Raw genomic sequence first — 26,664 nt, forward strand, 5'->3', positions numbered from 1 at the left:
TGTGTCAGGTATAGACAGGATAGATCGAGTGAATCCTTAGAAGAGTATAAAGGAAGTAGGACTATACTTAAGAGGGAAATCAGGAGGGCAAAAGCGGGACATGAGATAGCTTTGGCAAATAGAATTAATTGAGAATCCAAAGGGTTTTTACAAACATATTAAGGACAAAAGGGTAACTAGGGAGAGAATAGGGCCCTTCAAAGATCAGCAAGGCGGCCTTTGTGTGGAGCTACAGAAAATGGGGGAGATACGAAATGAATATTTTGCATCAGTATTTACTGTGGAAAAGGATATGGAAGATATAGACTGTAAGGAAATAGATGGAGAAGTGCTGGATGTCTTGAAACAGTTAAAGTTTGATAAATCCCAGGACCTGATCAGGTGTACCCAAGAACTCTGTGGAAAGCTAGAGAAGTGATTGCTGGGCATCTTGCTGAGATATTTGTATCATTGATAGTTACAGGTGAGGTGCTGGAAGACTGGAGGTTGGCAAACGTGGTGCCACTGTTTAAGGGCGGTAAAGACAAGCCAGGGAACTATAGACCGGTGACCCTGACCTCAGTGGTGGGCAAGTTGTTGGAGGGAATCCTGAGGGACAGGATGTACATGTATTTGGAAAGGCATGGACTGATTAGGGATAGTTAACATGGCTTTGTGCATGGGAAATCATGTCTCACAAACTTGATTGAGTTTTTTGAAGAAGTAACAAAGAAGATTGATGAGGGCAGACCAGTAGATGTGATCAATATGGACTTCAGTAAGGCATTTGACAAGGTTTCCCCTGGGAGACTGATTAGCAAGGTTAGATCTCATGGAATACAGGGAGAACTAGCCATTTGGATACAGAACTGGCTCAAAGGTAGAAGACAGAGGGTGGTGGTGGAGGGTTGTTTTTCAGACTGGAGGCCTGTGACCAGTGGAGTGCCACAAGAATCGGTACTAGGTCCTCTACTTTTTGTCATTTACATAAATGATTTGGATGCGAGCATAAGAGGTACAGTTAGTATGTTTGCAGATGACACCAAAATTGGAGGTGTAGTGAACAGTGAAGAGGGTTACCTCAGATTACAACAGGATCTGGACCAGATGGGCCAATGGGTTAAGAAGTGGCAGATGGAGTTTAATTCAGATAAATGCGAGGTGTGCATTTTGGGAAAGCAAATCTTAGCAGGACTTATACACTTAATGGTAAGGTCCTAGGAAGTGTTGCTGAACAAAGAGACCTTGGAGTACAGGTTCATAGCTCCTTGAAAGTGGAGTTGCAGGTAGGTAGGATAGTGAAGAAGGCGTTTGGTATGCTTTCCCTTATTGGTCAGAATATTGAGGACAGAGGTTGGGAGGTCATGTTGCGGCTGTACAGGACATTGGTTAGGCCACTGTTGGAATATTGCATGCATTTCTGGTCTCCTTCCTATCGGAAAGATGTTGTGAAACCTGAAAGGGTTTGGAAAAGATTTACAAGGATGTTGCCAGGGTTGGAGGATTTAAGCTACAGGGAGAGGCTGAACCGGCTGGGGCTGTCTTCCCTGGAGTGTTGGAGGCTGAGGGGTGACCTTATAGAGGTTTACAAGATTATGAGGGGCATAGATAGGATAAATAGACAAAGTCTTTTCCCTGGGGTCGAGGTGTCCAGAACTAGAGGGCATAGGTTTAGGGTGAGAGAGGAAAGATATAAAAGAGACCTAAGTGGCAATCTTTTCACACAGAGGATGGTACGTGTATGCAATGAGCTGCCAGAGGATGTGGTGGGTGGCTGGTACAATTGCAACATTTAAGAGGCATTTGGATGGGTATATTAATAGGAAGGGTTTGGAGGGATATGGGCTGGATGCTGGCAGGTGAGACTAGATTGGGTTGGGATATCTGGTTGGCATGGACAGGTTGGACTGAAGGGTCTGTTCCCATGTTGTACATCTCTATGACTCTGTTGACCTTCAAAGTTTTCCCAATCTTCTAGCTTCCCACTGTTCTTGGCCACTTTGTATACTTTCTCTTTCAATTTGATAGCTTCCCTTATTTTCTTAGACAGCCATGTCAGATTACCCCTTTCCTTACAGTTCTTCCTTTTCACTGGAATATACTTTTGTTGAGCATTTTGAAAAATTGCTTTGAAAGTCCTCCACTGCTCGTTGACTGTCCCACCATAAAATTTTTGTTTCCAGTCTACTTTAGCCAAGTCCTCCATCATCCTATTGTCATCTCCTTTGTTTAAGCACAGGAGCCTGGTATTGGATTTTATCTTCACACTCTCTATTTGTATTCTAAATTCAACCATATTGTGATCGATCCCTCCAAGAAGTTCCCTAACTATGAGGTCATTAATTATTCCTCTCTCATTACACAGGACCATATCTAGGATAGCTTGCTCCCTTGTCAGTTCCATTCCATACAGTTCAAGAAAACTATCACGGATACACTCAAAGACCTCCTCCTCAAGGCTACTCTGACCAAGCTGGTTCGACTAATCGACATGTAGATTACAATTCTCCATGATAATTGCCATACCATTTTCACAGGCGTTAGTTATTGCTTTGTTTATTGTTTGCCCCAGTGTGATGTTATTATTTGGTGGTCTGTAGATTATGCCTATCAGTGACTTTTTCTTCTTAAAATTTCTAATTTCCACACAAATGGATTCAACCTTATTTTCCGTAGAACCTATGTCATCTCTCAGCACCACTCTGATGTCATCCTTGAATATCAGAGCTACACCACCTCTCTTACCTTCCTATCTGTCCTTCTGAATAGTCTGATTCCCCTGGATCCTTAACTTCTAGTCTTTACCATCCTGTAACCATGTCTCTGTAGTGGCTACTAAATCATATTCATTCATGATGATTTGTGCTGTTAATTCATCGACCTTGTTACGAATGCTACGAGCATTCAGGTAAAGTGCCCTTATGCTAGTTTTCATGCCCTCATGATTTCCAACATCCCTAATAATATCTCCTGTGTTATCCTTCCTTTTTACTTCTTTCGTAGTCTGCCTTGTACTTAAACCCTCCTCCGCAGATGCTAACCTGCTGCTTACCTTTTTATTTACCATCATACTTCCTGTCATTTTCCTTTTCCCTTCCACCCCGCCACCCACTCACTAATTTAAAGTCCTAGTGACCACCCTATTTATGTGTTTCACTAGAACACTGGTTTCAGACCGATCCAGGTGAAGATCGTCCCACTGGTACAGATCCCTCCTGTTCCAATACTGATGCCAATGCCCCATGAAATGGAACTCCTCTCTCCCACTAATCTGGGCTACTGGAGAATTATCTTACTATGTATTTAGTGAGTTTAGGCATTTTAGCTTTTGCCTGGTTAGTATTTCATTTAGACAAAAACAAATTGGTCTTTGGGACTAATTTTTCAGCTAATAGTTTAATTTTATGTAACCCAATTATAAAAATGAATGGCAGAATATTTGAGGCACATAAGAATGGACAAGGTTTTTTTAAATAATAAGCAGTGTACAGAATAAAACAAACAGAGTTGTAAACAAAGCAGTTAAAATAGTCAGCATTAACGAATTACATAGAGAAATATAGATCACAAGCTGAAAGTTTTATGTCTATATTTCAGAGAATTGAAGTAGTACAATCGGCAGAAATATATTTTCATTTTGAGATATGGATTCAAATCAACCAGATTGATGCCCTGTGTAAAATGAGTTGTGATTGTCTGAACAAGCCTCCTTGTGAATGCAGGTCTACCCTTGAAGGCTCCCTCCCCCACCCCAACAACTTATTTAACTATCATCATCAAGAGACTAGGTGGCCTTTGAGATGGAAATGTTGTTTTTTGAGATTGGGGCTAAATTACATTGTTATGGAAGATTGCGGGGACCTTTTCCTCAAAGACTGAAATGGAAAAAGACTATTCTTGGTGAGCACAAAAGTGCACCTGATCCAAAAGATCTATAATTTTATAGTATACAGTACAGGATACAGATGTCTCGATCTTCCTGGCCTAAGGAAATCAAACAATCAGCTTCTCGCTTCTACTCATTGACTGAAGATGGTGTGTATGCTTGGAAATTGAGTAAGGACAATGATGAATGCAAATAAGATATAATAGGTTGAAAAATTGTTGCAATGTGTCTATTTTTGTAACATATAATAGCCAGAATGCATGTCAATGTAAAAACTATTAGTCCCATTGTTAAATTGGTGGATGCCTAAAACAATTATGAAAATCTTTAGATATAGGATATGAGACCTGTTGAAGGATCTAATCCAAAAATTGTCCTTTCAACTTCATTTTGCTCCATCACTGGTGACTGAAGTTTCAATCACATAATCTATTCTTCATTAACACCCTAAACCCCTCTGTGTCTCCACATTCCTCTCCTACTTTAACATCCTCATTAAACCCTACCTTTAAACCAGCTGTTTAGCCACCTCTCTAATATCTGTTCTTTGGTGAGGACTTTCTTTAATGTTCTTCAAATATCAACAAAAAGCTTTGAATATACAATTTTAGATATATCTTAGTTTCAGGCATATTTAGAGAATTCTTACTATATAAAATTAAACTATTCTGTTTAAAAGGTGTGAATTTTATAAGGAAACACTTCCAGTACATTGTTTTATTTCATGCCTGCCATTCAGAAAAAGACCATTTATTCCTATTTGTTAAACAAATTTCTGCCCATCCCAAAACACTACCCCAATCCCATGCACTTGTACACATTATTCTCTTTTGTAGGGTTTTTCTGAAAGCATTCAAAAGATACTCCCAAATGGGAAGGAGAGAATGCATTCACCCAACACATAATTTTCATTGAAAACAAAAAATGCTGGAAATCTGATCAAGGGTTATCTCGACCCGAAATGTTAGCTTGCTTTCGCTCCATGGATACTGCCTGACCCGCTGTGATATCCAGCATATTTTTTTCCAGCACAGATTCCGGCATCTGCAGTAATTTGCTCCTAAATGTAGTTTTAATTTTCAGTTTTGGAGATGCCATTCTGGATTCGAAATGTTCTACCTGAGTTTCTCCAGCATTTCTTGTTTTTATTTAAGATCCCTAACATCTGCAATAAATTGTTTTACCATATAATTTCAGCCTCGATGCGTGCACTTACAAAGTCATCCGCTGTTATATCAGGAGGTTCTGAAAAACAAAAAGAAATCTGAGTTAAGATGTTTAGAATGCCGTCCTCGGAATCTTGAGCTCACTAAAATTAACCTCATAAACAAGTAATAAATATCGCAAAGGTCGACTAAAACGCAGAAACCAAACCACGGTCCTATTCAGCGCCTTAGAACCAACTGCCAGTGTTTCTGAAATTTCATACCAATCATTTCAAACGCTAAGAGACTGTATTTTATTTGGCCTGTATTTTGCTTTATTTGCTGAAATTTTTCCTTGGCCCGTCGCCGAGTGACAAGCCGTAGGAGTAGGTCTGTGTATCTACAATAAAACCTATTATCTTCGATTTTCATACAGTGCGCCAGACTCTTCGTTTTACATTGAAACAGGTCGCGGAGCATCTCCCACGGTTCTCCGGATCAAACGCCCACCTACCAGTGGTCAGTTTGTCCGGCGATATGTTTCGTTTCTCCATTGATATGGTGCAATTTCAGAACCGAGATCAGGCAGAAAGCGAAGGGTTTATGAGAATTCGATGCTTGTGACCTTGTGCCTGTTTGGACTACATAAGTTTCAGGCTCAACCTCCCCAAAGCTTTTCCCGAAGGCGGTGGTGTGCTACAGCAATCTGCTTGCTGTATAATTTTCGGCAAAGGGGCAGCGTGTTCTGCTGGACGTACGAAAACAAACAAGAATGAATGCTTTTGTACCTGTCTGGGTTGCTATGGAGCTGCACACAAAAGCGGTAAGCATGACCTGAACAAACAATGCTCCCACAATCCGTGTTCCATCACTTAGATACAAAGTTTTCTCACTTCGCGCTTTTGTGTGTAATCAACTTATGTTTGACCAGACAAAGGATAAATGCCAGTGAAAGCGGAGCGAGGGTGAATATTGTCACTCCAGTTAATAGGAGTGTCCCAGTGAAAGTTGTCGTACTGAAACGCTGTTGTTTCTTAATTTCCGAGGAACCTGGCTAAAGTGATGGAAACTGCCAGTGTCTTTTGTTCTGAACGCCCATTGAGCGTGTCAGTCAAGCGTCATAAAGCAAGGTGATATCACAAACCAGCGGAACGTGGGCCTTGTTAGTTTAAAGTGAGAGGAATGAGTTTACAGAAAAACAAACATGCATTCGATACGTTTTCCAGCGTATCACACTTTGACTTTTTAAATTCAGCTTTGACTTTTCATTGTAGCATTCCAAAGGAAGTTTAAAACTAGTATCCGAGGTTGTTTCGATTAACATCTGATTTAGAGACGCCAGTGTTGGACTAGGGTGGACAAAGTTAAAAATCACGCAACAGCAGGTTATAGTCCAACAGGTTTATTTAGAAGCACTAGCTTTCGTATAGCTGCTTTTTAAAAAAATTACATTCAAGTGACTTTAAAAAAACTTTGCAATTTACATATGAAAGAACTGAAATCAACACTGTCATTCTAAAAAGGTGAGAGACGTAACAACAATCCAGGTCTTTTTCAATATATAATTTCAGTTGCATCACACTGTAAACTTTTGCTATAAGTTTTGTCTTACAATCTTATCCTCCACAACCACCTGATGAAGGAGCAGCACTTTGAAAGCTATTGCTTCCAAATAAACCTTTTCAGTATAACCTGGTGTTGTGAGATTTTTAACTAGAGTAACAAAGCTTGTGAAATTTATTATGTTACAAAGAAGGGACAGGTGGATGAGTTGTAGGTAGTGCCATCTGATGTTGCAATGTGGTTCTGTCACTAACCAACAAAGTAACGTCACCATAGTCCACTGACATTAGAGAAAGACAATTCCTGGTGATTCAGATGAGATTTAGGTGATAGGACCTTCATGGTAACCTCAGCCAAAGCAGGAATTGAACTTGTGCTGTTAGCCTCACAATGCACTACAAATCAGCCATCCAGGCAACTAGATTAAAGGCTATGAAACTATTCACTACAATGGATATGGCTTATGGTGTCCCTCATATTTATCAATTTAATTTCCAGCATATAGATGTTTTTAAAGAAAAAGCTTTTAGCATATTCTTTAAAACACATTACACATCAAGATTAAAACAAGCATATGAATAGAAAATAGTCATCAATGAATCGACAGAGCATTTGGGAAAATATGTTACTAGATAGTGTTTATAATACAGAAATCACCACAAAAGGTAAAGTGACAAGCACATATACATTTAAGGTGAAGATCGATAAATACAAAACAAAGTGGATTGATGGTGCTAGATAGAGGAGAGTAGGAAGAGGCTCATGTGGACCCTAAATGCTGATGTGGACCTATTGAGCTGTTTTTCTATTTGTATGAACAATGGTCCAACCTGCCAGGTTTGGTCAGCACAACTGCTGCTTAACCTAGAAGTACTCAGCAAAAACACCTGATGCATGGTCCTACCCCATCCACAAAGAAAGTCTTTTTAAAAATATAGTCAGTTCAGGCAAGCTCATTTGATTTTCAATTGCAAATCCAGAATACTCCAGCACAGCTAGTATCAAATCACATATTAAATACGTCTGGACGTCTTATTTCTTTCACCTCGCATTACAAAGCAAATATCTTCAGAACAATGAGATTCACAAACAATGCACAGGAGGAAAGGCAAACCCAAGACAAGATTATTTTGAACTTTGCAATCTCCCACCATTACTACTGGGCTACCACAGAAAAAATGTCATATGCATAACACCAACCAAAATTAAAAGACTGGTTTAAATCATGAATCAGAATTAATATTTACATAATTAAAAAACAACTTAAGTGGCTATACATTGAGGGCCTTAGTATAGCATTAGATAATCTTAGAATATGGTTGGATAGACTAGATTTGTTTTCACAGGAATGCAGGAGATTGAGGGTGACCTGATGGAAGATTAAAAAGATTGTGAATTGCATGGACAGATTGGAAAATAGGAGGCTCCCCCCCCCCCCCCCAGTGGAGGGGTCAATTACTAGGGTACACAAGTTCAAAATGCAAAGGGTGGGGGTGGACTTTAAAAGAAATGTACGAGGCAAAGGTGGAGAGTACCTGGAAAACGCTGCCAGAAGAGGTGGTGGAAGCAGACACAATAGCAGCATTCAAGAAACACCTGGACAAATACACAAGTAGGAAGGCAATAGAGGGATACAGATCCTGTAAGTGAAGTCAGTTTTAATATGGAAAGGCAAAGTGTTTCGGCACAGGTCTGAAGGATCAAAGGCCCTGTTCCTGTGCTGTATTGTTCTTTATAATATTTTGGGAAATTCTGTTTTCGACAAAGCTATCAATTTAAACAAGATTTACATTAGGTGTGGTTGGCAACTTGCAAATATTGAACATCAATTTTGGTTTCTTATGCTATGCCACATGATCAACTAAGATGACCAGGATAGCAGGCATATGGAAAACATTAATGACTGAGACCCATTCCAAATCATACAGTATGTAAACTTGGAAATGTGTAATTCCTTTACAGTTGCAGAGTTAAAATTCTGGCTATTGCTCCTAATGACACTGTGGAGGTATCTACATCAAATACAAGGCAGCAAGGTCATGAAAGTCACTGCAAAATATATTATCTACCAGCACTTGAAGGAAAATGGGTAATTTCCCCGTTAGCACAATTTGGTTCATTTTTGAATGCCAGGTTTTTCTAATTCACAGCTGAGGAAGATGTTATTTTTGTCTGGGATCATCAGTGGAAAACCAGCAGAAGTTAACTGATGTGTATATATTAAAATTTTAGTCGTCTTTGGACTTTCTGCATTGATACAAAATTGGAAAATGTATTAGTCTAAATGCTACTTCTGAATAATCATACGTTTCAAATTGAGACATCAAATATCAGTATTTTATAATCCTACCATACAACCAAGAAGGTCCACCATAGAATTGTAAATTATTCAATTCTGGTCAACTTGCTAAAATAGTATGCAAGTCAAGTTGGATAAAGAAATAATATTTGGTCTTCTATTTTTCTCCAACATGTATTGTAACTTGCACTTGTCCACATTCCATTGCTTGGAGCCAGAAGTTTAGTGATTGAGATTGGTAAACATCTGACTCTGCCCTTCTGCAGTGCTCCAGCAAAATTCAGACAAGCTGGAACCGCAGCACCTCATCTTCTGTTTGGGAACTGTGCAGTAGAGTTCCATTATTTTAGAACCTGAACACCTTTACCCAAGCCACAGTCAAGATCCTACCATGAAATAAGCTGCTTTCAGCATAGCCAACCCATTTTCACCTCGCTATGGTCTCCATTATCAGCTGAAATTTCTCCCTGGCTTACCATTATCCATCCTTTTGACTGCCTGTCACTCACTCTTGCTGGATTACATAACCCTCTATTTTCTTGTTCCTTCCCCCCTCCATCTTTAGTGTATATTTTACCTCTTTCTAGCTAGGAAGCGTTCTGGAGAAGGGTTACTGGACCTGAAGCATTAATTCTGCTTTCTAACTGCAGAGGCTGCCATGCCCGAGTTTCTTCAGAAATTTCTGTTTATGGTGGAAATTGCATTGTTTAAAACTGGATACTGTGTTGCTGGAAAAGCGCAGCAGATCAGGCAGCATCCAAGGAGCAGGAGAATCGACGTTTCGGGCATCAGCCCTTCTTCCTGAAGAAGGGTTGATGCCTGAAACGTCGATTCTCCTGTTCCTTGGATGCTGCCTGACCTGCTGTGCTTTTCCAGCAACACATTTTCAGCTCTGATCTCCAGCATCTGCAGTCCTCACTTTAGCCTCTAAAACTAGACATTGTTGACCCTGTAACTATTACAATGATTGAATCATTTTGGCTATTCTAAATGGTTTTTGATAGATTTCATTCCCATGTAAGAAATTAAAACACCACAGTTAAGCTGCTATTCAAACCAGAAAGCGCATTTTATTCTACACAGTACAAGATACAGTAAGCTTTGACTCAAGATAAAGGATTTAAGTTTCATAAAGGATAAGCATGTGCAAGTAACTAATGACCTTGATTATATCCATGAGGAAAGAAAATACTGGAAATGTCAGGCAATATTTCAAGTGAGGGGTGGGGGGGGAAAGAAAGAGAGGCTTAATACTTAGGTCAAATGATCTCGAGAACATTTAAAAAAAAAAGCACAATACACTAAATTAAAGAAAGAAAACCAAAGATAGGGAGTCCAGTCATAGAATAGTTCCTTGACAAAGAAAAAAGTGAGAAAGACTAGTGCATTCCAAGGTGGTCCCCGATTTACAAACATCCTACTTATGAACAAATCCCTTACAATTGTACATTAATATTGAAAGATCTGACACAAAGATTTCCTGTTACTTAAGAATGGCTATTGTAAATTGCCTTGTACCATGTTCCGACTTGCAAGCATACTCAAGAACTGAATCAGTTTGCAAACCCGGGACTGCCTGTACTCAGTAGTTTGATGGCGTTTGGACAATAATGATGAGGCAGATATAGAAGGGCATTCGAATTTGAAATTCTATAATCATAAGAAGAAACATAGCAGAAATGAGAATGAATATTCGAGAGTTCTAAGCTGCAGCCATGCTAGGACATAACAGCAGGCACTGGGCATGTATGCAATTCAAGATATTAGAAAAATATTCAAGACAGATAGAAACACTGAGAAAGTGATCCTGAAATAGCAATAGTGATGTGAAGATAGCAGGGACACTGGTGAGAAAATGTTAAAAGGAGGAGTGCCATCAGGAGTTTTCATACTTGGGACACAAAGGGAAAATGGCGAGGATTATCAAGCAGGAAAGGGGTAGAAGAAAAGCTGCAGGTGCTAATTTTGGGTTGGGGAAACAAACAAAAAAAAGTGTGTCTTTCCAGCAGTAAATTATAAATTTCTGATATCCAAAAATGAACTGAATAATGTGAGCAGGGAAACTACCAGTTTCTTTCAAGAGCATGCAGTAAAGACATGTCACAGAATCGAGAAATTTTGAATAAGCTATTGCTGCACTTCCCATAAATGTTACATTTCTTACAAACTACTAGCTGCTCACAGAATATTCACCACAGGTCTCTCAATCCCAGATCATTTATGACCATTACACACACACACTCCACAAGATAACCAATATGCAGAATAGTTGACAGAATGCAAAGTGATACATCATTTTAGCTGGTTATGTTATTTGTATTAGCTCTGGACATAAGTTTGCTTGCTGAGCTGGAAGATTCGTGTTCAGACATTTCGTCACCATACTAGGTAACATCAATGAGCCTCTAAGTGAAGCACTGGTGTTATGACCTGCTTGCTGTTTGTGTGTTTAGGTTTCTTTGGGTTGATGTCATTTCCTGTTCTCAGAGGGAGGTAAATGGGCTCCAAGTTGGTGTGTTTGTCGATAGAGTTCTGATCTCTGATGTCAGGGAGCAGACAAACACTCCAGAAACTCTAGCCACTCTCCCCTACAAAGACATCTCAGAAACGACTGCCAGAATACTCAGACCTTTTGGCATCATGGTAGCCCACAAACTCACCAACACACTAAGACAGCAGTTAATGATCTTAAAAGACCCTATATAGACAAGCAAAACTAACATCAGTTACGACATGTCTTGCAAAAACTATAACAAACACTATATTTGGACAAACAGACAAAACTAGCCACCAGGATAAATGAACATCAACCAGCCACAAAAAGACACGACCCACTATCACATGCAGATGAGGAAGGACACTACTTCGACAGGGACAACACATCCATCCTAGGACAAACCAAATAGAGACCTGCAAGAGAACTCTTAGAAGCAAGGCAGTCCAACCAGAACTCTTTCAACAAACACATTGACTTGGACCCCATTTACAACCACTGAGAAAAAGAACAGGAAACGACTTCACCACAGGAAGTGACATCACCAACCCAAGGACACCAAAACATATCAATAGAAAGCAGATCATAACACCAATATTTCACTGGAGGCTCACTGATGTTACCTCGTGACAAATAGTCTGAAAACAAACCTCCCAGTTCAGCGAGCAAACTGACATCCAGAACCTCAACCTGAGCTACAAATCTTCTCAAAACTTGCTATTTTTATTAGTGCAAAGGCTGATTTTTAAAATGACACTATATAACACCTTCCATATTACTGAAAGTTACCGCAAATAAAAACACAGACGTGAGCCAATGCTGTTTTTTTTGCATCAATTTTATATAGAGCTCTAAATGTAAAGCTAGTTCTGTCTTTGACAATAGCAATGAATTAAATTGCATCTGCAATAAATAAGCTTGAAATGCCTGAAGGCAATGAAACTTGGCAAAAGCTTGAAGTTTTCAAAAACAAATTTGAAGAATTTGGAGGCAAGGAAAAAATGCATTCACAACATTTTTAAAAGTTTTATTAAAATAACTTTATTAAGCATACAGATTAAAACCATTTAAAAGACAATTTCTATTAACACATAAAAACTATATACATTTGAAACCTACTATATATTTACACATACCTGTTGTCTCGAATTTGGGCAGAGCCAACAATTAACAGTTCTTCACAAACATCTGAAACAATGGATGAAAGTTAGATTTCAAACTCTATGGTCTTCATTTTTCAGTGTCCAATAACATTTTCTTTTAACTTAAAAGAAAAAGGGTTGAGGAGGAGGGAGTTAGAAGGAAAATAGACAAGTTTATATCACCATTTGTTTAATCTAAGATAACCCAAAGTTCATAGAGTTGGTTCAGTGGTTTATGATTATATTTTCATCATATATTCATTAATTTTGGATTGGCTTGTTTAACTGTTGCCCTAAAGTAGTTCATAAAAATTCAGTGACTTTGGAGCAAGTTGTTTCTATTACATAGTGCACAAAGAATACAGAATTATTTGGAAAACAGGAAAATAAAATTGCTAAAATCAAATATGCATTTACAATTAAGTGAAAGGGGAATGGTTGTAATCTCAGCATTACAAATTCCCCCTCCCCACTTATTCATTATATACAAACTCATTTAGGTAAACATCAAGTAGTTCTTTCTTAAATGTTTGCATACAGGTGCACAAACAGCTTATAACACCCAAGAGGTTGAAGAGTGTTGGGGGAGATTCATCTGTTTTCATATATACACAAGATTACAATCTCTTCAAATTCCGCTTGCTTTGAGCACTTCCTGGTGGTCCTCCTTTATTGACCAAACGTTTTGTAGACCTGCTGACACATTCTTTAGAACCATGGAAACCACAAAAACACTGAGTGCAGAAGTCAAATGCGCACCCTTCTCGACTGCAGAGGCCTCGTTTCTTCATTGGATTGTACCGAGCTGGCGACTGACATCGTGGGCATGGTTTTAGAGCTTCATCATTAAAGAGAGTTTGTGCAACCTGGTGGTAAAAGTAAATATTTATGTCACATGATCTCCTACAATTAGTCCTCATCAAAAATGAACTCCTTTTCTTAAGATACAATTTCAGAGCAGAAATAGTCTACCATGCTGCTTCGAAGAATTATCAGAAAGCATTTACATCCAGCACAATACTATCACTTCCAGCAGGAAACTAACAAATAGAACAATACAAACAATGGATTTTTTCTTTCCATTAACTCGGATAATCAAGCCAGTAACAGCAATCCTTTATCACAAGATGAGTTGAACATAAAAGAAAGATTTTAAGCCTCATTATGCAGGGTGCATCTTGAACATTTTGTGCAGTTTTGGTGTCTTTATTTAAGGAAGAATGCAATGGTGTTTAGTAACAGTTCAGAGGAGGTTTAATAGATTGATATCTGGAATTAATCAGTTGTCATATGATAAGCCCGACAGCCTGGACTCATTTCCACTAGAGCTAAAAGATAGCAAGTATATAAGTCTTAAGATAGAGGTGGAAACATGTGACAAAGCTGGCCCTTTCTCACGATTTCTGTACCTTTGAGTTTTTTTTCCCCCCAAGAGAGGGAGTAATTGGCCAGGCTCCAACTAGTTTGGGTTTAGATAGATTATAGGGGCCCTTTTATTTACACTGAACAGATAATACGCCCAACAGAAGGCTTTCAAGTCTTAAAAATCATTAGTCTGACCAGCTAATTCTTGCTGGTAAAATCCATTGTACACGTGGGTAAATCAATTCACAAAGTCAGGGTCTGGTATACCTGCTTAAAAACATTGAGGGTTCGGACCTGGTCCATAACAGATTGGGGGCTAATCTGTATTTCTAAATTGGGATTTGGGATTCAAATTGTTTGGACTTGGAGCCAGTGAGTGGTAGGTGTTAGCGTCTTCATTCTGAACGTTGAATTGGTTGGTTAAACTGAACTCGGGATAGCAAAGGCTCTTTCAGTCACCAAGAGTTTTCTGGAGGTAGAAGATATAACCTTGCGTTTTTTACACAAGGTAGTTAAGGTCAAGCTGCGGGAATTAGCAGACAAACTGGAGGTGAAGCTACTTCCTTCCGTGAAGAAAGTGGAGTTGATTACAGCAATGGCTCAGCATTTAAAATCTGCTGGAAATACCACCCGGATCTGTAGAGATGGCTAAAATTTAATTGCAAATGAAACAGCTGGAGTTGGAGGTGAGAGAAAAGGAAAGGGCAGCAGAAATGAAACAGTTTGAGTTACGATTAAAAGCAGAAGAGACAGAAAAAGAACAATGGGCTTTAGCAGAAGAGAAAGAACAAGAGAGTGTTTGAATTCCAGAAAATGACACTTAGTAAGGAAAGTCAGTTTAAAAGGATGGAGATGAATGCTGAAGAAATGTCTAGTAAGGAAGAGAGTGGGGATGAGCAAGCCCTTGGTAGTCAAAAAAGCCTGGTGAGAAACGGTTTATGTTCAAGTATTGCCTAAATGTTATGAGAAGGCTGTAGAAGACTTTTTCACTTCATTTGAAAAAGTGGCTAAACAAATGCAGTGGCCAGTGACTATGTGGGTTTTGTTGATCCAAACAAACCTGGAGGTAGAGCTAGTGAGGCATTTGCATCAGTATCAGAGGAAGTATCTGGGGAGTCTGTTGAGGTGAAGAAAGCCATCTTAAAGTGCATATGAGCTTGTACCAGAAGCCTAAGATAATGTTTCAGAAATCTAAGGAGGGACCCTGGTCAAACCTATATCGAGTATGAAAGGATCAAACAGAATGATTTTAATAGGTGGATAAGAGCATTAAAAACAGAGCAAACCTATGTTGCTCTTAGAGAGACAATTATTTTGGAGAAATTCAAAAGTTCACTTCCTGATGTAGTGCAAACTCATGTGGAAGAGCAGAGTGTTAAAACTGCAAAGTTAGCAGCTGAAGTGGCTGATGATTGTTTTATGGACCGACTCGCACTGTTTGGCTTCCAGAATCAAATTCAGACTATGAGGGATAGAAATTGGGGCAAAGAGAAATCCTCACGTGGAAAGGGAAAGGTAGATCTTGGTGAAGATCATAAGGATAACTTATCACAGGTTAAAAAGGAAACCCTTGAAGGGGACAAAGAATTTAAATAGCTCTGGTGTTTCCATTGCAACAAAGCAGACCACATGAAATCAGTGTTGGTGGGCTAGGAGAAGCACTGAAAAGCCAGATATAGAAAAACAGGACAAGCCTGGGAGTTTAGTTAGAGTGGTAACACAAAGCCCATTAGAGGCTAGAAAGCTGCACCAGAATGTACAAGCTGATCGGAGGTTGGTTAAGGAGGGAGGAAGTGCCAGATCTGCTTAAAAAATATATACCTGCAAAGGTGAAGTTTATTCACAGAGGAGTGGCAGGTAAAGAGGTTACAATATTAAGAGACACCTGATCCTCTCAGTCTGTGATGCTGAAAGATGAGGACATGAGGAGATATGTACTTCTGAAGGACTATTGCCAGCAAAGGTACTGATAACGGGAATTCACGGTGAGACAAAAAGCGCTTAAATTCTGTAAAGTGAGGCTAGAGTGAGCAGAAAAGAGTGGAGAATTTGTGGTAGTGGACAAACTCTCAGCTCCAGGAATACAATTTGTCTTTGTTAATGATATAGCTGGCTTACCGATAGGACTGCTGCCTGCTGTGGTTGAAAAGCCAGTGGAAGTTCAGGCAACTGAAAATGTAGGACATACATCCTGGAATTTTTCCTGACTGTGTGGTAACGAGGTCACAAAGCCACCAGTTGAAATAGGAGAGATCAAAGAGTACAGATAAGACAGCTGAAGTGGCATTAGCCACTTCAAAACGGAAAGCAAATAAATGACAATGCAGACATCTTTAGCTCAGCTAAAATATTTGAGTTACAGCAGAAAGATGTAAACTTAAAGCAGTTGTATCAAAAGGCAATTACAGAGAAGAAATCCCTAAACATTATTACCTGAAAATTTATGTCTTTGTGTGGAAATGGAGACCATCACATATTCAGGGAGATGAAAATGGACAGAAATTCATCAAATCATATTGCCAGTGGGGTATAAAACAAAGAGGTGTTGCGAAGGCGCATGAGCTAACATGGAGGTCATTTAGAGGTGAGGAAAACACAGGCTAAAACACAGACATTTTTACTGGCCTGGACTGCACAAGGATGTAGTTGAATTTTGCCAGGCATGTCATACCCCACCATGTCAAGTAATTGGAAAACCACAGGCGGTAATAAAACCTGCACCTTTATACCTATTCCAGCATTTGAGAAACCTTTTACGAGAGTCTTAAGTGATTGTGTAGGTCCCCTACCTCAAAGAAGTGGGAATCAGTATTTGCTAACAATAACTAGATTTCTAGAGGCTGTTCCATTACGCAATATTATAAAAGGATTGTCTAGGAATGACTCAAAATTTTTCACTAGATATGGACTACCAATAGAGATACAGTCAGATCAAGGTTCAAACTTCACATCAAAACTATTCAAGCAAGTTATGGACAGTTAAAGAATAAAACAATTCAAAGCAACTGCGTACCATCCAGAATCGCAGGGAACACTAGAAAGGTGGCATCAAACTTTAAAACCATGTTGAGGGCTTACAGTCAAGACTATCCAGGTGATTGGGATAAGGCAGTTCTGTTTGTAGTTTTTGCAATCAGAGATGCACCTAATGAATCAACCAAATTCAGTCCATTTGAATTAGTTTTTGGGCATGACGTGAGAGGATCAATAAAAATTGAGTAAGGAGAAATTAGTAAGTCAGAATTTGGTGACCACACATTTGGACTATGTACCAAATTTTAGGGAACGATTAAATAGAACTGGGGAGTTGACAAGACAGCATTTAAACGTATCGCAGCTTGCAATGAAACAGGAAGCAAACAAGAAATCAAAAATCCGCAATTTATCTATCGTGGATAGGTGAACTTTTAAAAGTAAGATTTAGTGGACCTTGTCAAATCAAAAGGAAATGGAGTGAGGTGAACTACTTGATGGGGACTCCAGACAAGAAGAAATCTCACAGTGTGTCATGTGAATATGCTCAAAAGATATTTTGACAGGGAAGGAAAGCAAGAGGAGAAAGTGTTAATGATTACAGCACGGAGGGAAGAACCAAGTTCAGAGGATTCTGAATTGGACATTCCTCAAATTAAATTGGACAACGAGGAAGTTGTCAAAAATTGGGATAAATAGAGTTACCTTACTGAGGAAAATCAAAATGACCTGAAATAGTTATTACTAACATGGGGAGATATGCGGAAATAAACTAGGAAGTATTAATCTAATTGTGCATGATATAGATATAGAAGATGATGTTCTGATTAAGCAACATCCTCCAATGTTGTGACAGGTTCAAAAGAAGATTGAACGTATGCTCCAAGACAGCATAATCAAAATGAGTTACAGTGACTGGAGCTCACTAATAGTAATGGTGCCAAAGGCAGATGGTACCCAACAGTTATGTGTGGACGATCACAAAGTCAATGAAGTTACAAAGACTGATGCAGATCCGATTTCATGGTTGAAAGACGGTGTTGAAAAGGCGAGACAAGCAACTTATATTTCTAAGTTGGACTCAGTCAGAGGATATTGACAGGTACCTTTGTCAGAAAGAGCAAAGGCAATTTTGGGTTTTGTAATGCCGAATGGACTGTATCAGTTTAAAGTCATGCCATTTGGTATGAAAAATGTGCAAGTCACATTTCAGAGATTAACCAATAAGGTCATTGCTGGATTACCCAACTGTGTTATGTACATAGATAATCTAGTGATTTTTAGTCACACGTGGAAGGAACATTTACATTTATCGGTTTTGTTCAATCGGCTTTGTAAGGCAAGCTTGGTGATAAACCTGGCGAAAAGTAAATTTGCCAAAGCCCAAGTCATCTTCCGAGGCTATATTATTGGGCACTGATAAATGGCCCCTCAGGATGCGAAAACAAAGGCAATTGGGGAGTTTCCCATACAATCGACAAAAAGAGCAGTACTACAGCTCCTGGGATCAAGTGGATTTTATCAAATATTTGAGACAAATTTTAGCAGCATGGCTGCTCCATTCATTGAATTTTTGAAGAAAGGCAAGAAGTTTCAGTGGACAGCGGACTGTCAAAAGGTGTTTGACAGCCTTAAAACTGTTAACTACTGCCCCAGTATTAGCCATGCCTAATTATGCAAAGCATTTCAAGGTGGCTATCGATGCAAGCGATAAGGATGTTGGTGCTGTGATCCTGCAGGAAAACGACAAGGAGAGAGAAAGATCTATCAAGTATTTCTCCAAGAAGTTGAATGTTCATCAGAAGTATTTGGCAGTTGAGGAGACTAAGCTTGGTATTAATGTTACAACATTTCAGAGAGAGTGTTACCAGTAACACACCTGAGACAATCATATACACTAATCATAAACCATTGAAGTTTGTGGAGAAACTTAAGGACAAAAATGTCAGACTGTTTAGATGGAGCTTGTTGTTACAGCCATTCAATTTGAAAATTATGCATGTGGCAGGTTGAGAAAACGCGATTGCTGATGCATTGTCAAAACTCGACTAAGATACAGAGGCATTCGAAAGTGGGAGTGTCTCAGACTGAGTAGTTGAGTATGTTTATAGTCTGTGTGCGTGTGCGCTTGTGTGCACGTGTGCGCGGTTAGGGTACTAACCACTTTTTTTCTGGGAGTTTTGAAAAATGTAGCCATCTTTGGAAATTGATGGTTCATTTTTCTTTCAAGGGGCGAGATTTGACGAAGCCAAATCTGTGCCTAGAAGTTTTTTTTTCAGAAAGGGGGTAATTGGCCAGGTTCCAACTAGACTGGTGCTGGAAGAGCACAGCAGTTCAGGCAGCATCTAAGTAGCTTCGAAATCAACGTTTCAGGCAAATGCCCTGCCCGAAATGTCGATTTCGAAGCTACTTGGATGCTGCCTGAACCGCTGTGCTCTTCCAGCACCACTAATCCAGAATCTGCAGTCATTGTTTTTACCTCCAACTAAACTGGGTTTGGATAGTTTATTGGGGCCCTTTTTGTTTACACCTAACAGATAATGTGTCTGGCAAAAGGCTTTCTAGCCTTCGTTTAGATTAGTCAGTTGAGTTCAACTGCAGTCAGAGAAAAGCTGCCGCTCTCTCTCCTCTTCTGACTTTGAGCCTGTAAAGCTTTGTTTCATTTTTACGTTTTGTGCTAAAAGGAGGTTTATTAGGATTGTTGCAAGTATTTTGGAATAGCATCATTACATCAGGATAGCCTGTCAGGTGCAGATCAGATATGTTTTGGTATTCTATTTTCTGTTGTGTTTGGTTCTGTAATCTTGAACATAAATTCTGTTCTGTTTAAACTCAGTAGTCTGACCAGCTAATTTTCTCTGGGAAAATCTGCTATACATTTAGGTAAATCAAATAGCAAAGTTAGGGTCTGGGCCACATGCTTAAAAATATTTTGAGGGGCTGGGCCTGGTCCATAACAAAAGATGCTTACTTTTGCAGCTGAGGCCAGAATTAGAGGGCACTGTTTTATAATTAGAAGTCACTGTTTTATGGTAGATGAGATTTCTTTATTTCTCAGTTGAGACACTTTGGAACAAAGCCTCAGAAGGCAATGCAGGTGGGATCTTTGAAGTTGTTTTTAAAAGATGGAATTAGATTGATAACCTTAGATTCTTTATTGACAAAGGAAATTGAAGGTAGATGAGAATGTAGAGTTTGAAGCATAAAAGAACCATCCTTGATCTTATTGATTGACGAGAAGGCAAAGGACCAAATGTCCTACGTCGACTCTGAATTCATGGGTTTGTAAATGCAAATTGAAATGCCAAATATCAAGAATGGATTCCAAAAAATAAAAATTGTCAAAAAATTATCTTGAAAGAACAAAAGATATATTGCAATTTATATAATAGACCTGCGAAGAGACAGGAAATGAAAACTGGCATCACCAGCAAATGTTTGGATTTATTTTCCATGTTATAATTCCTAATTATAGGTGCTTCAAAGTAACTGCCCTACCAATGCTGAGTGTGCACAGCTGACAGTGCTGATACACATGATATTACAATTCTACTTGCTTGGAAACTGAATTTTTACAATCTTATCTGGAGATTGATAACTTACATAAGGTACCAAGAGATTTATTTCAACTAACCTTTAAAAACTCCTCATGTTTGCTTGTTGACTTTGAAACAGTACTGCATCCACCAGGGGTGATTTCTTGATGAGGGGATGGAGTTGGAGTAAAGGCAGTTTTTGCTTGGGCCTGAACAGTTCTCAAAGCAGAACGACTTGGAAGATTACATCTGGTTTCAGCATCTGCAGCCTGAGGAACACTATGCTGTTGAACAAAGGCATTCAGATTTGTATCCCAACTTGTTGGTCATAACATGACTCTATCAAATCATGCAAGTTCCTTACTGTTAAATGAAACCTTTCTGGACATTTCTAGATTTGGTATAATTTGCACTTCCATATAAAATTTCACTGGGATCTGTTGAATAATTGGACAGCTGGAATTGCAAGAGAGTGGAAAAAGTCAAACTAACTCTTGCAAAAAAAAACCCTGATCCCAATAAGGTCAGTTTTACATTGTACTTTGTCAACTGGGACTGGTCTAATCTTTCTAAAAGAAATAAACATTCAGTTGACATTCACAAACATTGTAGAATGATATCACATTCATGTGTTTATTCCAGCTGTTTGGTACAGATAATCAATTAATCCAACTCCTTTGCTATTTCCCATACAATTTTAATTTTTACATCCCCTTCCAATTATTTGTTCACTCTTATGTTATTTAATTTCTTTCTCATTTCCTTTCAGGTAACACAGTCCAGAGCCAAAAAACTCACTGTAAAGATAACATACCACACAATGTCCTTTGTTCTTTAGCCAGTCCTCTCATGATGGTTCTCTGGTTACTGAGTTGCCACTGGAAACAAAGTTTCTCCTTACATACTCTATCAAAAACCTTACTGTTAATACCCATTAAATCTCCTCATTCTTCCAGACTCCAAGGGTTGCAACCCAAGCTTCCCCAAAGAACTAAAGTTATCTCAGAATATGATACCATTAGAGCAAAATTCCACTATTTCTTGTCAACCTCTTCCAAGACTGAAAACGGGTAAATGGGTCATCCTCACATTAAGGAATTGTAACTAGTGGGGTCTGTAAGGATCAGAAATTGGGGTCTGTAAGGATCAGAAATTGGGCCCCAGCTGTTCATAATGTGCATGACTTGGACATGGGTACCAAATGTAATATTTCCAAATTTACAGATGATATGAAGCTAAACAGGAAATGTGACTTTTTTATTCATTCGTGGGACATGGGTGTTATTGGCTGGCCAGCATTTTATTGCCTATCCCTAGCTTCTCTTAAGAAGATGGTGGTGAGCTGCCTTCTTGAACTGTTGCAGTCACTCCGCTCACTCTCTCAGCGGAGCAGGTAACGGCTGTCTGGGTGGTGTTTTTGTAAGTCACGGTATAGTCTAGTTATTGTTTTTCTAACGGCTAAAATGTAAAGTTTTTTTTAAGCGCCTAGCGGACCCGGAAGCTGGTGTCGCGCTAGCTTACCCGGGAAGGTTTTTTTTCTTAGAAAAGCGTGCAAACGAGGAACCCGAGGCACTACAGGGGTAGAGCCTCCCACCTGCCCTCCTCCTCTAACCTAATAATAAGACCCATTGTGACAAGCAGGTAAGTGCTGCATTTTGCTTGTTTGTTTCTTTAGATCTAGTTTTTAAAGTTTCTCTTTTAGAGGGATGGCAGCGGAGGCAGTGCAATGTTCCTCTTGCAACATGTATGAGGTGAGGGAAGCCATTAGCGTCCCTCCTGATTACACTTGCAAGAAGTGCACCCATCTCCAGCTCCTCCAAGACCGTGTTAGGGAACTGGAGCTGGAGTTGGATGAACTGCGGATCATTCGGGAGGCAGAGGTGGTCATAGATCAGAGCTTTAGGGAAGTAGTTACTCCGAAAGTTATAGAGAGATGGGTGACAGTGAGGGGGAGTGGGAGGAAGCAGCCAGTGCAGGGACTCCCTGCGGTCATTCCCCTCAAGAACAAGTATACCATTTTGGATACTTGTGGGGGGATGACTTACCAGGGGTAAGCAACGAGGTTCAGGCCTCTGGCACGGAGCCTGTCCCCGTTGCTCAGAAGGGAAGGGCGGAGAAAGGTAGAGCGATAGTTATTGGGGACTCAATAGTGAGGGGCACAGATAGGCGGTTTTGCGGGGGCGACAGAGACTCACGATTGGTATGTTGCCTCCCAGGTGCAAGGGTACGTGATGTCTCTGATCGTGTTTTCCGGGTCCTCAAGGGGGAGGGGGAGCAGCCCCAGATCGTGGTCCACATTGGCACCAACGACATAGGTAGGAAGAGGGGTGAGGATGTTAGACAGGCTTTCAGGGAGCTAGGTTGGAAGCTCAGAGCTAGAACGAAAAGAGTCGTTGTCTCTGGTTTGTTACCCGTGCCACATGATAGAGAGTCGAGGAATAGGGAGAGAGAAGAGTTAAATGCGTGGCTACAGGGATGGTGCAGGAGGGAGGGATTCCGGTTTCTGGACAACTGGGGTTCTTTCTGGGGAAGGTGGGACCTCTATAAACAGGATGGTCTACACCTGAACCTGAGGGGCACCAGTATCCTTGGGGGGAGGTTTGCTAGTGCTGTTTGGGAGGATTTAAACTAACTCTGCAGGGGCATGGGAACCTGGACTGTAGCTTTAGGGTACAGGACCTTGAGTGTAGGGAGGTTAGGAGGAGGGTGCCTGTAAACAGGAAGGTGGCTTGAAGTGTATATACTTCAATGCCAGAAGTATAAGAAATAAGGTAGGTGAGCTTGCAGCATGGGTTGGTACCTGGGACTTCGATGTTGTGGCCATTACAGAGACGTGGGTAGAACAGGGACAGGAATGGCTGTTGCAGGTTCCAGTGTTTAAATGTTTTAGTAGGGTCAGAGATGGGGGTAAAAGAGGGGGAGGTGTGGCATTGCTTGTCAAGGATAGTATTACAGCAGTAGAAAGGGTGATGGAGGAAGACTTGCCATCTGAGGTAGTGTGGGCAGAGGTTAGAAATAGGAAAGGTGAGGTCACCCTGTTAGGAGTTTTCTACAGGCCTCCTAATAGCCCGAGAGAAGTAGAGGAAAGTATTGTGAGGATGATTCAGGAGAAGAGTGAAAGTAGCAGGGTGGTTGTTATGGGGGACTTTAACTGGCAAAGCTATAGCTCGAGTTTGTTAGATGGGTCGGTGTTTATCCAATGTGTGCAGGAGGGTTTCCTGACACAATATGTAGACAGGCCAACAAGAGGGGAGGCTATACTGGATTTGGTTCTAGGTAATGAACCAGGCCAGGTGTTCGACTTGGAGGTAGGTGAGCACTTCGGGGGCAGTGACCACAACTCGGTGACTTTTACTCTAGTGATGGAGAGGGATAAGTGTGCACTGCAGGGCAACAATTATAGCTGGGGGCAGGGAAATTATGATGCGGTGAGGCATGACTTAGGATGCGTGGATTGGAAAAATAGGCTTCAAGGAAAGAACACAAATGATATGTGGAGATTGTTCAAGGAACAGCTAATGGGTGTCCTTGATAAGTATGTACCAGTCAGGCAGGGAGTAAAGGGTCTTGTGAGGGAGCTGTGGTTTAATAAGGAATTGGAATCCCTTGTGAAAGGGAAGAGGGCGGCCTATGTAATGATGAGGCATGAAGGTTCAGTTGGGGCGATTGAGAGTTATAAGGTAGCCAGGAAGGATCTAAAGAGAGAGCTAAGAGCAGCGAGAAGGGGACATGAAAAGTCCTTAGTTGGTAGGATTAGGGAAAACCCAAAGGCCTTCTATAGGTATGTCAGGAATAAAAGGATGACTAGGGTAGGTATCGGTCCAGTCAAGGATAGTAGTGGGAAGTTGTGTGTGGAGGCGGAGGAGATTGGTGAGACACTAAATCAATACTTTTCGTCAGTATTCACTCAGGAACAGGACACTGTTGCTGATGTGAATATTGAGTCACAAGTGATTAGAATGGATGGCCTTGAGGTACGTAGGGAAGAGGTCTGGGGAAGGATGAAAATAGATAAGTCCCCTGGGCCTGATGGCATTTATCCTAGGATCGTCTGGGAAGCTAGGGAGGAGATAGCGGAGCCATTGGCCTTGATTTTTAGGTCGTCGTTGTCTTTGGGGACAGTGCCAGAAGACTGGAGGATAGCGAATGTGGTCCCCTTGTTCAAGAAGGGGAGCAGGGATAGCCCGAGTAACTATAGGCCAGTCAGTCTCACTTCTGTTGTGGGCAAAGTCTTAAAGAGAATTGTAAGGGATAGGATTTATGAACATCTGGATAGGAATAATGTGATCAAGGATAGTCAGCATGGTTTTGTGAAGGGCAGGTCGTGCCTCACAACCCTTATTGAATTCTTTGAGAAGGTGACCAAGGAAGTGGACGAGGGTAAAGCAGTAGATGTGGTGCATATGGATTTTAGCAAGGCGTTCGATAAGGTACCCCATGGCAAGCTAATGCAAAAACTACGGAGGTATGGCATTGAGGGTGCATTAGAGGTTTGGATTAGGAATTGGCTGGCTGGAAGGAGACAGAGGGTAGTAGTTGATGGTATAGGTTCATCTTGGAGCGCAGTTACTAGCGGTGTTCCACAAGGATCTGTTTTGGGACCATTGCTGTTTGTCATTTTTATAAATGACCTGGAGGAGGGGCTTGAAGGCTGGGTGAGCAAGTTTGCGGATGACACGAAAGTCGGTGGAGTTGTGGACAGCGAAGAAGGATGTGGCAGGTTACAGTGCGATATAGATAAGTTGCAGAGCTGGGCAGTAAGGTGGCAAATGGAATTCAATGTAGCTAAGTGTGAAGTCATTCACTTTGGTAGGAGTAACAAGAAGATGGATTACTGGGCTAATGGTAGACTACTTGGTAGTGTGGGTGAGCAGAGGGATCTTGGTGTCCATGTACACAGATCTTTGAAAGTTGCCACCCAGGTAAATAGTGCGGTGAAGAAGGCATATGGCGTACTGGCTTTTATTGGTAGAGGAATTGAGTTCCAGAGTCCTGAGGTCATGTTGCAGTTGTATAAGACTCTGGTGCGGCCTCATCTGGAGTATTGTGTGCAGTTTTGGTCGCCATACTACAGGAAGGATGTGAAGGCATTGGAACGAGTGCAGAGGAGGTTTACCAGGATGTTGCCTGGCATGGTAGGAAGATCGTATGAGGAAAGGCTGAGGCACTTGGGACTTTTCTCATTGGAGAAAAGAAGGTTTAGGGGAGATTTGATAGAGGTGTACAAGATGATTAGGGGTTTAGATAGGGTTGACAGTGAGAACCTTTTTCCGCGTATGGAGTCAGCTGTTACTAGGGGACACAGCTTTAAATTAAGGGGTGGTAGGTATAGGACAGATGTTAGGGGTAGATTTTTTACTCAGCGGGTTGAGAGTTCATGGAATGCCCTGCCAGTAGCAGTGGTGGACTCTCCCTATTTAGGGTCTTTTAAGCGGGCATTGGACAAGCATATGGAGGTTATTGGGCTACGGTCGGCGCAACATCTAGGGCTGAAGGGCCTGTACTGCGCTGTATTTTTCTATGTTCTATGTTCTATATGCTGTAGGTTGACCAAAGCCCTTAGGGAGGAAATTCCGGGATTTTGACCCAGCAACAGTGAAGGAGCAGTGATATATTTCCAAGTCAGAATGGGGAGTGGCTTGGAGAGGAACATGCAAGCATCTGCTGCCAGTTTCCTTCTAGATGGAAGTGGTAATGGTTTTGGAAGGTGCTAAGGATCTTTGGTGAATTTCTGCAGTGAATCTTGTAGTCGGTACACAATTCTGCTACTAACCATCTGTGGTGGATGGAGCAGATGTCTGTGGATGTGGTGCCAATCGAGTTGGCAGCTTTGTCTTGGACGGTGTCAAGTTTCTTGAATGTTTTGAAGCTACACCCGTCCAGGCAAGTGGCAAATATTCGATGACAACCCTGACTTGTGCCTTTAAAATGGTGTACAGGCTTTAGGAGAGTCAGGAAGCGAGTTACTCTCCTCAATACTCCTCTGACCTGCTCTTGTAGCTGCTGTGTTGACGACAAAAAAAAAAACTGCAGATGCTGGAATCCAAAAGTAGACAAGCAAGAGGCTAGAGGAACACAGCAAGCCAGGCAGTATCACAAGGTTGTGAAGTCAGTGTTTCAAGTATAACCCTTCTTCAGGAATCCTGAAGGGTTATACCCAAAACGTCAACTTTCCACCTCCTTATGCTGCCTGGCTTCTGTGTTCTTCCAGCCGCCTGCTTGCCTGCTGTGTTTATGAGTTAAGTTAGTTGAGCTTCTGGTCAATGGTAACCCCCAGAATCT

At 40.7% G+C, this 26,664-nt stretch overlaps 2 protein-coding genes across 5 annotated transcripts in view; both read right to left on the bottom strand.

The window, feature by feature from the left end:
• Positions 1 to 5,998, bottom strand: part of LOC140476797 (regulator of G-protein signaling 22-like) — a 142,940-nt gene extending 136,942 nt beyond the window's left edge. Inside the window, exons 1-2 of the mRNA XM_072569592.1 lie at positions 5,799 to 5,998; positions 5,082 to 5,110 (exon numbers count right to left, since the gene is read on the bottom strand). Of these exons, the coding sequence (XP_072425693.1) occupies positions 5,082 to 5,110; positions 5,799 to 5,841 (72 nt within the window). The 5' untranslated portion in view covers positions 5,842 to 5,998. The remainder of the gene's footprint in view (positions 1 to 5,081; positions 5,111 to 5,798) is intronic.
• Positions 5,999 to 12,507: 6,509 nt separating this feature from the next.
• Positions 12,508 to 26,664, bottom strand: part of fbxo43 (F-box protein 43) — a 42,816-nt gene continuing 28,659 nt past the window's right edge. For all 4 annotated transcript variants that reach the window (XM_072570692.1, XM_072570690.1, XM_072570693.1 and 1 more), the window contains 2 exons: positions 20,481 to 20,666; positions 12,508 to 13,374 (listed from right to left, as the gene is read on the bottom strand). In XM_072570692.1, the coding sequence (XP_072426793.1) occupies positions 13,126 to 13,374; positions 20,481 to 20,666 (435 nt within the window). In that variant the 3' untranslated portion in view covers positions 12,508 to 13,125. The remainder of the gene's footprint in view (positions 13,375 to 20,480; positions 20,667 to 26,664) is intronic.

The sequence above is a fragment of the Chiloscyllium punctatum genome, chromosome 5, assembly GCF_047496795.1.
Source record: "Chiloscyllium punctatum isolate Juve2018m chromosome 5, sChiPun1.3, whole genome shotgun sequence".
Taxonomy (NCBI): Eukaryota; Metazoa; Chordata; class Chondrichthyes; order Orectolobiformes; family Hemiscylliidae; genus Chiloscyllium; species Chiloscyllium punctatum.